The following is a 12,477-nucleotide window of genomic DNA, read 5'->3' as shown; positions in this document are numbered from 1 at the left end:
CCAGTGTGATGGATTACCAATATCATACAGCACGTTGCCCGATTCTCTCTGTTTATATTTTGAAACTTTGTGAGGAACCCAGAGCTGGGGGAAATCCAATCCATCTTCAATCACTGATATTTCATGATGTTGTAGAGATAGAAAGACCACAGGAAAATCTCAGCCTGAGGTGGAAATTAACTGCATTTTGTGGCACCTTTCAGCTGCAGCAAGCTATACAGGTGCACTTAGGACACTTGGATTAGGCCATTTTTTGGGTCCAGACGGATTAAGCTGAGAGGCCTGGATTTTCACTGCCATGGTGAAGGACTGCCACTTCACTGCCAAGTCAGATGGGACAGTCGCATGCCTCTTCCATAGCTTCTGAAGATCCAACGGACCTCAGATGTTGTAGCACCTGGCAACTGGGACACCAGGAGACTGGCAAATTTCAATCCTGATCAGCCAGAGAGGAGGAAGGGCTCGGGCAGTCCGTGTTGCATGTGACTACATGCATGCTCTGTATGTGTTCATGGAGGTGGCGACACAGGCACCAGTCTCTTGCCTGTGCTGATCTGTATTGTATTGTGTGTATACTTGTATATTCAAAGTACATGCCCTGCCTTGCTACAGTTTGGGCCTGGAATTTGGACCATCAGTGGCCATGTCTGGTAGACTGGGAGGAGAAATCCTTTGTGTCTTAAAGACCTCAGGATCTAGCTTCCCCTGGTATTCTCAGAAGCTCAGCTTCAAAGTACAAGTTCTTCTGGAGGCCAGTTTTTCATGCATACAACTACATGACATTGTGACAAAGAGAAACTTTGCACTGCTGGGAATACTTTAGCATGAACGTGAGTCACCATAAGAGACGTTCCCAGTCCAAAGGCAACCTATCTTGTACTAGTTAGTCTGTGTGGGGTCAGAAACGTTCTTCACTGATGGCAAGACTGGTCATCTGTCCTTGTGGTGGTTGGCTCATTGTAAGGAACATGGATGTGAACAGAAGTATTTCAAGTTCTGCTGGTAATATCAGGACTCCTTCGCTTCCCACAGAAGAAAAAGCAGCGCAGTCTAGTTTTGTTAAAACTGCAGAGCATATTTAGCCAATGAAAAGTTTATTGCAAAGAAAATATAACTCCTCTACTAAAAAACAAACCAAAGCAAACAAAACAAACATAGAGGAGAACACAGCACAGAGACAGATCCCAGAGTAGATTTCAGAAAAGCAGGGTTGCATATTACCGTATTATTGATGGGAGTACAGCATCGCATGGCACTGCAACTCCCCCATCACATGGTCCAGACCACAGACCCCATTACACCTACTCCTGCTCAGATCTTTGAAAAGTAAATCAGCTCATGCTGCTGGGCAGGTTACTGCTCCTGCTCAAAGTGGCTCATTGTGAGTTGGCTCAAGCATGCCTGCAGTCTGCTGTGTGGATGCCCCAAAGTGCACACAGATCAGCACACTCTGCAATATTAAACTCCTCAGCTCACACTCTTAGCCATTCACACGGCATTTTTTGTTGTAACTGTGAATGAAGCATGTTGAAATTCTAAGCCTACAAGCACCAATATTTCAACCGAACTCATTTGTGCACTTAGTGGTTGATCCACAGCCCACTAGAGACAATGGGATGACTGCCATTAACTTCACATCAGGCTCATAAAAAATGAGGCAGATAACTCCCATTAATGTTAATGAGAGTCATGTATATAAATCACCTAACTGCTGATGGAAAAAGAAACCTTTCTCTGTTCTGCTTTTTACCACAGCTTCCACAGCCTGTGTTGTTCATCCTCCTCCAATAGCATTGTGAAGATGAAAGGGTTTTCAACAGTCACATCTTTCTAACGATCTTGCTTTCTGTCAACGTAAGTCAAGCTTCATGTAGACAGAATACTTTAACCATACAGTCATGAAACAATTACATTTTAAGATAGTAATGAACAGAGTTAAAATTAAAAAAAAACAACCAACAAAAACCACCTTTCCTAGAAGGCAAATGATTATTATTTCTCAATTATTGTTGAGGAAGTATACTAACTTTTTTTTCTTTTCAATTCACTTAAAAAAAGAAAAATTAATTTCCTCAATTTGCATTTTCGCTAACAAAGATAACTGTTTCCCATTTTTTACCCCTTAACTCCCCAGAAGATGGGGTTTTCACGTCCTTTTTTGAGTTGCTTTGCTGCATTGATCGCTTTATGTTGCCCTTACACCATACAAAATCCTTTGTCCTATAGTGAAAACATATACAGACATACGTACCAGAAATTATAGTGATGTACAACACGTCCTATTAGCTTACCTTTCCTTTCTACACAATGGGTATGTCCCAGGTAGATAAGAATTAGTGTATCACTATTTCTGGCCTATTATATTAGTCCCGAGAGGGCTTTTGTACAGCTTAAAACTTTTTTAGCACTCATTACTTCTATACACACAAAAAAGAGCTTTCAGGTGTTCAGTATTTTCTAACTCTATTGCTTAAATAGATACACAGAAATTTTAAAACAAATCAAAAATAATTTTCTCTTTCTTAAATAGAAGGTAAAAATATAATACAGCATTAACCTCACTAATGTTTATATTTCAGACAAATTTTAATAGCATTCCAGAGGCTGCATTTTCCTGTACATTTCAATAATGATGGATGGTCAAGACACAGTGCAGGAAAAATGAGCTACTGTTAATGACTTGACACTAGCAGGAGATATTAGGATTCTAGAAAGCATTGCAAATGGATTTTTAGTTTTCAAGACTAGACTGCAGCTGCTCTGCTCCACCAGGTTTAGTCTTTCTTTGGCTGCTTATCCTTAAATCCTTAATTTGACACATTAATTATAGCCTCTCATATGTTCCATTCTTTCAGGTTCCTGTGTCTAGAAATGTTGCCACTCAAATACCAAAGTGCAAGCTTTCCATCATTCTAATAGTTAAATAATGGCAAGGCTATGCAATTGAAACAGCAGGAAAGGTCACCTTGACAATACTCTGGCTGGTAAAAAGTAGCTTAAGGCATCACAGTTCTTTATTGTGAATGAGTCGGCTGCTTTTATGACTATTCAGGATATTTTAATAATTACCGAGTTTGAGACAAAGTAAGAAATGCCAGTTTGGAATGCTGCAGATGATGAAATATGTGACATTTAAAGACAATATTTAGAAAGTATGTTTTTTACTATACTGACCAACAACAAAGAGAGGACGGGCAGGAGTCTGAACTAATGATAAAGTTTTTAGAACAGCTGGCACAGGTAGTCAGTGTGAAATTTAAACCCGAGGAGCAGTCCGTAAGAACCTTCAGTCACCAGCAAAGTTCTCAGAAAGCTCTGTTTCCAGGACTTAAGGAGCACAGGCATGGAGTAGAGATCTTGCACCAGAGCTTTGAGAGGAAAATGTGTTTTGCCACGTCTTTCATAAATTGCCTTTCATATCAGTTTTATGGCAGGACTAAAAGCAAGACTGAATTTCACAAATTTCTCAGTTGGAGATGAGTCCACGATATAATTAGCACAATTGTACAGCTATATGGTATCTGGTGAAACTGTAAAGATCCAAATTTATTGTCTTCTGTATTTTGTTCTTACCTAAGCCCTTGAAGTTTCATATGCCCTTCTATCTAGTTGTTCAAATTAACAGCAGCTTAATTTTCTAAATTATTTAGCTGAAATCCTTAAGACCAGATTTACCCAGAGAATAATTTTACTAAAGACAATGGAGCTAACCAGAGCACAATCTGCCTTGTACTTCCTTTTGTGTTTCCTTTCAGAACTGCTAATTGCAGAAATTGATTGTTTTAAGGTCGTTATGTTACATGCTTTAACAGAAATGAAAGGTAAGATCCAAGCTATATGGACTTGGGCAATAAACACATCATTAACTGAAGTCCAGTCAGCACTTCAGCTTGCAGTCTTCTGATGTATCTATGTTGCCTTCCAAAGACATAAAAATAGAGAAAATACTTGCAACTTTCCTTATTTATTAGGAACATCAGGCAAAGCCCTGAATTTAGATTATCCTGGATACCTCATTGCACACATCAATACTTAAGGATCCATCTTTCAAGTAGCTATCAATCTTTTATATTAATATTACTACTGCACAAATTTCTGTATAATCAAATTTGAATCAGAGCAGAAGGCTGGATATTCTGAATGACAGAATACAATCTTACACATAGGAGTTGTAACTTCCTTCACTGAGCAAGATCTAGCTGTTTGTCTGAGAGTAATTAAATCAGTACATCTTCAAGGCTCTTTTACTACTTCATCATCTAGTTTTTAATGTTGGTACTGACAGAATGAAAAAAGTACAACATGTTAATGAAAGACTTACAACCCAAAGAGCATTTTCCTGCAGAGTCTAAAAAGTCACTAAGCGATGATACTATTCTAAATGGTGCCACCAGTAGCTGACAGAGAGGCTAATACATATATAGCACAAATGAATAAATAGTAATATGATTAATAAATTGTAATAGGATGAACAAATGAGAAGCTGCAAAATACATCTTTTAAGTGCATTGTTCAGACTGGTGCAAAATAATAAATTTAAACCTTCACCTAATAATAAAAATTTATCCTGTACCTGTCAGAAAAAATACATAGAACAGTCAGGGTTGTCAGTATAAGACAAAAGCATGTATGGTAATGCATGTTTTGCTTCCTGCTAAGTCTTGTCAGAGAACTATTCTGCTCTGAAAGGTGCAGGGCAGCATACAGTGCAACTCTGCCTTAGAGGAATGGTGTAGTAATACAGTCCAGTTCCAGTAGTAATGGAGAAAGGTCAGGTCTGAATTTTTGGAGTTCTTCTCTCAAGAAATGACACCAGATCTTGGCTTTAAGCAGGGATATTTGCCAGCAAGTACAAACACAACTCTACCGCAAATGCTCCCTGAACAGCTATTTTGTGTCTCTTGTTCGAAAGAAAATGACCTAGATGGAAACATCCTGTGGACATATCAAACATTTTTAAGGCCTGTGGAGCCACACTGTAAGAGATGTCCAAACTGTTTGTGTGTCCTTCCAATATTTGTTTAGGTATTTGATTTAGCACTATGCAATAAGAGATATCTTGTCAGAATTGTTTCTTCAGGAGCTGGGCAACAATGTCAGCAGAAGCGTTTCTCTAGGTGACAGGCCATATTTCACCAGACATTGCAGTAAAGTTGTGCTGTTCCCAGGCATCAGCCTACCCGCCTCCCACCCATCTACTGGGTAACTTCTGCTAGTGCCCACCTCTATCTCCGGGACTCCCTATAGTACCGCAAGTGCTCCCTGTCAAAACCAGCTACATGGCCAGTATTGAGTAAAATTAAGAAGAGAAAAATATTACCATAAACTAGGAAAGAGTCATAAAAGTAATTAAAAAAGCATCACAAATATCAGCATATAATAATTTGAATTCATGTTGTATTATTTTTTGCTTGAACTCTAAGGATAAAGAATTCATTAATAATATTCAGCAATCATTAAAAGAGCTATGCACTGGGTATGATCCCCATCCATCAGTCAGCTGAGCTGGGTGAAAGAAACTTTATCACTATTTTTTGTGAAACACAACCAAGATATTCGTAAAAGTAATCGACACTGAAACCACAAACCCAACAGCCAAAAGCCTGTTCCTGCCAACAGATTTGTCTGGGTGGAATTTTGACTTCTGGTCATTCCTATTATTGAAAAAATCTTTCACAGCTATAGTTCAACTAAATATTTGGAAAAAATAATGTAGAAAATACAGACTTGACCTCAAATTAGCAGCAAAATCCCCACTACAATCCCTAAAGCCATGCTTTAACCCATCATCTATAAGTGTCTTTGAATGCACTGAGATAACAGCTCCATAAATGTTGATTTCTTATAAAGTGAGAAGAAAGAGTTTGAACTTTCTCCACTGTTTGCCTGTGTGCAGAGGTCTTTTATAATATAAATTTTAATACACAATCTGTTTTACAATGTTTTCCATCATCTCTCCTCTCCATATGTTCTCCCACTAGGAACCTAATGAGTTCTACATATGAGGAATGACAAGGGAATATGCCTGAGAAATAATTCCAGCAATTCCAGCATATGGAGGCATTGTTTTTGAGTCGCTTTTGCCATGAACATTAGGCAGAGCATCTGGGACCAAATTCTGTCTACCTGCCCATGGACATTAGCAAAATCATCATCTTCCATTTGTAAATTCTGCTGAGGTAATCTGCCACACAGAGAGGACTGTTTCATCAGCTTTATGATCAGAGAGCATATTGAAACACAGACCATTTATAGTTAGGAAAAAAAATGCCTCTATTCAGACAGAATAGTTTAAGATGGAAACCATTTTAAAATAAAATCATAGACACATCATCTCTGTCTTCTCTCCAAGAACTACAAAGCTTGTGTTCAGTTCCAGGACACTATTTATTAAAAAACTTTTCTTATCACTACTGAAGATTCACAAGAACTGACCGGATGCCAGGAAAAGAGAAAATGACCAAAAAGTAAAAAGAACAAAGAAGCCCAAACTCTAAACAGGTAATAAGGATTATATTCTTTACACCCAAATATTGTCAAGGCATCCAGAATTAATGACAAAAAGACAAACAGATTCAAAAATCTCCTTTATATGGAGACTTAGCAACTAAAACAACTAGCATACATTTTGCAAGTTCTGGTTATCAGATCTAAATACTAAGACATAAGGCTGCAGAAATCAAGTTACATTTTTGTCACGTTTGTTATGACAATAAGGAGAAAAGAGATCAAGTGATTCAACCAATATGATGATACTGGGATAAACTTGCAACACCACCTATTCATCAGATTCAAGAACAACGTCTCAGCGTAAGTATTTTGTTGTTTTCCCAGCTGTGCAGTTGAAGCAGTGAAAGCAAAGCCATAAATCCCAAACTACAGGGTCTTTGGGTTACCTCAGTGTTATAGGGGAAAAAAAAGAATGGCCCTGTGGTGGTAGATGATATAAACATAATTTTACAATTATTAATATAAACATAATTTAAAGAGATAATATAAATCTTCTACATTTAGGCTTACATATCAGCAATAATTATTATACAAATTATTTCTTTAACTTAGTTGGGCAATAAGCTGTTTTTCAGAACTGAAAACCAGATAGATTTCAAGTCTTTCAGTCATGGCTAATATTGATGTGATTGGTGATATTTAATCAAGAAAATCTATCATCAAGGAAGACCTGGATTTCACTCCCTATTGCCACACTAAATTACCTGTGTCGTAGCAAGGAAGGATTGAAAATAGAGGGAAGGTTCTTTAACTGTTAACCTGAATAGGGCCAGGCATGTGAACTCTAATGAAGCTGCTCATTCAGAATTTTCTGAGCAAAAAAGCCTTATCCAAACCCCACTGAATCACCAAGGCACCTTGCCATTTCTGCACTTTGGCTTTGGAGCAAATATTAGACACATGAGACAGACCTCTCCACCACGTCAGAGAACAGGTTTGAGTACCTGCTGTCACCACCACAGACACAGCTTTGGGATCCTGACTGTACCCCAGTGGTCCCATGCAGGACCCACATCCCCAGAACCTACATGTCTGGTGATGAAATCATACTACAGTGTTTTTGCCTAGGCTGGCATCCTGCTAACAACAGGATGAGAAAGAACAGTAATTCCCTTATACAACAGTTTCCAGCTGCCACCGTCAGTGGTCCACCCTACCAGATGGTCTTAAGTTAGTTTTGGATTAAGAGATGTTGGAAACACTTGTCATCACCTGTCAAAACAAAATTGTGGGAAATCCAGCCTTTTAATATACAACCTCTTGTAATCACCACATAAGCAGGGCAGATGAATACAGAAGATGCAAAGCAACAGCCATGGAAGAAATTTTTGCTAAAATATTTGCAATGACTGACTGTAAAGTGGTATCAGAAAGCTGCAAAACCTCTTACAGAAACAAGAACAAAGATGTAATTTGGAAATCTTTTCTCATTTTATAAAGGAATAAACAGAAAAGTTTCTCAGGGTACAAAATGCATTATAAAGACTAACTGACTAGGTAATTCTTATTATTCAGTTTAATACCACTGAAACCGTGAGAAATCATTTAATGCCATCAGGTTGTTCATGTGTGACATTTTATACAGAGCTATCTATAGACAAAAAGAAACTAGAGATTAAGGCAACACTTCTCTTACAAACCAAAACTGTGCTCCTGTTCCTTGCCAATATTTTTGTTAACAACAGATGTGTAAAATTCAAGGCATGGAGGAGGAGGCAGTAAATCAATAGAAAAGGATGCCAATCACATCTTTTGTTTTGTTATTATAGACAGCCTTGCATTACCTGGAAACTATAAATGCCAGCTGTACAATTATAATGAGCAAAAACCCCCTGAATATATTTTTATTAAACCTAAGAAAATAACATGCTTTATAGTAGATTTTTAGTTTCAAAACTAATCTACTGTCTGCAAAACTAAACCGCAGTTTTGTCTCCAGTTTCAAAGCATATTGATTCGACATGAAACAGAGCTGCATTCACTTGGCGAAGTACTGAAACACTACACCAGTAACATTCTGGAGCAGGGCTGGAGAAGCCAAGAACTAAAAGATACAGGATAGCAGGCATATTTAAAGGTAGTAACAGTGGTATCTGCAGCAATGCTGTTTCAAAGGCTTAGCACTCACTTATGACCAATAAGCCAGATACAATCAAGATAGAGTATTGAAAGTTTCTAAGCTCTATTTTAGATTTATTAGATCTGATTTGGAATATTTTTTTTTTTCAGTAAGACTCATATCTGGATTTCCTTTATGTTTTGTTGAACTGAAGCAATACATTTCAGTTTGAAAGGCTTGAACAAAGCAGTGAGTTTTCTTTCCCCATCCTTGTGCTGCCACATGGAACTGCAGAATAGGAACTCATATTCTCCTGCAGTTCAGAATTCTTCATGACTAGTGAACTGAAAGGGTAACATGGATTTCCCTCTGATCATAATGCCTGATCATCTTTGTGATCAGATGAAGCTGGATATTTCGATAATCTGGGAAGCAGTATATAAGGACTGAAGGAGTAATTGAAGCAGGATTCATCTTCACAGGCCTACAACATGAATGCCCATAGCTGATCTCATCTGCTGTACTCCATTTTCAAAGGCAGCACTGAAACCGGCAGTATGGACAGCTAACTGTGGTTCCTAGCTTGTTTTAAGATACACAAGTGAGTTCATAGTTGAACTGGCTTTTCTTTTTGCTTTTTTTTTTCCCTTTTAAACAGTTTAATACAGTATAAACAATTTAACCTGAAACATTACCTTTTCAGTAATGTCTACGATGTTCTGTTGCTCCTGAAAAGGTCTAAACAAGAATTTTTCAGGGTTTCCATTTTGTGAAGAAAAGACCCCATTTTTATTCTGTTTGGCCTGAAAACAGTATGCCCACCAGAATTTCACATGACAATGCTAGAACATTTGTGCCAAGTAATAGTTTCCTTGGAAAAACAGCTTTCAAAGCAGAAGGAGATATTCCCAGGTCTACTGAAGAAATAAAAAAAGAATATAACCTTTAAGATTCTTATTCACTGGGAAAAAAAATATTTTTTTGTTCCATGGGTAAACAGGTCTCTAAAGTGCACATCCATACAGGGAACTCTATTTTGTATTACAATTTTATTCACTTGCCATGAATATTAACAACATTAATCTACTGCAGATAATCTATTCAGTATATTTGAAAATCCATTTATTTTCACTTATTGATATGCATGTGTTACACTTGTATATAATACAGTATTTTCAGTGTTGGTTTAAGAACAAAGAAACAAAGAAAACAAATATTGAGAAGCATGATGTAGATTTTTGACCAAAGAGGGGCCATGTTCAGATTTTACAAAACAGCACATTTACACTTTGCACTGTCCCAGACAACCTCTTTAAGATGCTAACCTTCTGTCCTGCACCTGTTAGCATAAATCCATACAATATTAACCTATCCTAAAATACTGAGATACCTAGTTGCTGCTAATACAGTTTATCCTAATTAAATTTTAATCAGAAAAGAATATCTTTCCCTGCCAACATTTTTTATTATTTCTCAGCAGAATGATAGAATATACTTCTCAATTTTATTCCCAACAGTCATTTATTTTATTTAAGCTCTCCTGTGCAATAATACAGCAGAGGTAATGAAATGGGTTTGGAACAGCAGGGGCTACTGTGACAGGCAGAGCACTCCAAGGTGTTCATCCATCATGGAACTTAATATATAACTACCAAGCCTGTCAATGGCTTGTGATGATAAAATAATTTCCTTCTTTTTCTAGGACTCTGTTAGCCACACAGGACTTTTAAATAAGCTTGCCCCTATATATTTTTGACTACCATTAAGTGTGTGTGGTTTTCATTTCAATGCACCAAAGCATACACAACTCCATCACCCTCTCCAGTCAGCATGCTTATGCAGTGTCACTACAAGGAATTGCCAGTTGTATCAATATTACAGATGGTACAATATACATTAAATGGAGTATAAAATTATACATTCTGTAATAACTTAGAAAAAAGCTCATAGATGCTTAAGGCCTTTAAATATTGAGGATTTTTTTCATGTACAGCACATCACAAAGTTCAAAAATTGCTACTGAAACAAAAAATTAAAAAAATAAATATGATCTTGGCAAGGACCATATCTGAATTGGATGACCGTAAGCAAGCAAAATACCCACAAACTGTAAATCAGGGAGGGCACTAGGACTTTTTTCCTTTATAGCAAACAGACTGAGCAGACATCTACATAAGCATCCAACAGTACTTAGGTTCAAGCAAGAGATTTTATTTTTTAATAAAAAGACAAAAATTCCAAATGATTACCATCCAATTTCATAATTGCAAAACTCATTTACATCCCTGCCTACCTTTATAAAAAGGGATGAAATACTGTCATTGACTGCTTACCATGAATTTCAATGAATTAAAGGTTGGGAAAGTAAAATACATATCAGGAACACCCATCTCTTTCAAACTAAATGCAAATGTGTATCTTAAAGGTATAAAATGTCTTATAATGGAAGTGGTAATTGAGTTTTGACCACTACTTTTGTAACTGCCAAAGAGCTGCAGTAGTTGGCTAGCCTTAGGGAAACATGTCAACCTGACTATGCATTCTAATATGACTGATGTATTCAGATAACTATTACTTGTCAACAATAATTATTAACAATGGATATATATTTTCATTCCTATAACAAAAGCAACTTCAAGATGTTGAAATATGTACCTTTGAGAGCTCCAAGATTAGAATACAAATAAAAATGTCTAAAACTGCGCCATGCCAGAGGACAATTTCTGCAACAGAAATCTAATTAAAGCAGCGTGCAGTCCCACCAGCAATCTGAATGGTGGACCAGGGATCATTTTAGAGAGAAGGAACCAATACGTTTTGGAGGTTGACTTCATCAAGATGAAAAGCCACTGGTCTGGAATTGAGAATCTGAAAGATTGCTGCTTTTCTGCACCTTTTGAATATCAGCTCTTGTGATTACAGCTGCAAATTCCTCAGCAAGTGCAATTTTACAAGTGTACACAGTTCAATCAGTTGAAATCTTTGTGACACAGAAGTTCAAAATAACTTTCCAGTAGTTTTGTTCTCAAGGCTGTTGCTGATTACAAGCCAGGTTCTCATTGAAACAATTGATTCTGAAGGATACACCCCAGCAGTATAAAATTTCACTTCAGGTACTGCCTGGAGGAATGAAATTCCTATGTGTTGTATTTAATGTTATCAGCCTTGAGACTGACTTGATTTGTCTTTAGCTATCGGGTTACCTGTAAAGAAAAAGAAAATCAGAAAATCAAAACTGTACATAGAGAATCTGCTTCTGAAGTGCTGGAAACTGAGACTAAAATATAAGATCTCTGTGCAGCAAAGCTTTTTCAATTGTTCTTAAATAAGTGAATAATTCCCAGTGGTATTAGATGGGATTGCTCCCCAAATTAAATTGTGTGTTTAAGTGCCTTGTTGGAATTGGACTTGAGAAGGAGAAATTGAAATGTGACCATGCTTTAGAATATAATAAAACAATCTGAAGGTCACAAACTACCAACCCACAAATGTCAAAAGCATTGGTTTCAAGGAAAACTTCTGTATTCTGTTCATCCTTCTCAAAGTCAGAACCTCTGTATGGCAACAATTATGCTTTTAAAATGTTAGCCATTGAGTATAACAGTGACTGATATTGGAGATGTACTCCTCTGTTCTTTGCGTGCTACTTAAAACACAATCACGGAACCATAGAATCATTTAGGTTGGAAAAGGCAATGTTCACTTAAGGGCTAAATGCATCTTAGAAAGCAATAATCATTTAGCTGAGAAACAGGACAAAAATCATGCATACATAAACAAGAGAGAAATACATCCTGTTATTCACAAGATATAAAATAACTACAAAGGAATCCACTTAGAGCAGTTTCACCCAGCCTAACAAAACAAGAGCGGAACAGAAGGACCACCGAGAAAGAGCAGGAGACAAA

At 37.1% G+C, this 12,477-nt stretch overlaps 1 protein-coding gene across 2 annotated transcripts in view; it reads right to left on the bottom strand.

Annotated features, from left to right (window-relative positions):
• Positions 1–9,669: 9,669 nt before the first annotated feature.
• Positions 9,670–12,477, bottom strand: part of TAFA2 (TAFA chemokine like family member 2) — a 191,793-nt gene continuing 188,985 nt past the window's right edge. For both annotated transcript variants that reach the window (XR_005104598.1, XM_037390186.1), the window contains one exon: positions 9,670–11,772. Coding sequence is in view for 1 of the 2 variants with exons in the window: in XM_037390186.1 (XP_037246083.1) it covers positions 11,761–11,772 (12 nt within the window). In the remaining variant the exon portion in view is untranslated. The remainder of the gene's footprint in view (positions 11,773–12,477) is intronic.

This window comes from Falco rusticolus, chromosome 5, assembly GCF_015220075.1.
Source record: "Falco rusticolus isolate bFalRus1 chromosome 5, bFalRus1.pri, whole genome shotgun sequence".
Lineage (NCBI taxonomy): Eukaryota > Metazoa > Chordata > Aves > Falconiformes > Falconidae > Falco > Falco rusticolus.
This window is presented reverse-complemented; position numbering and strand designations above follow the sequence as displayed.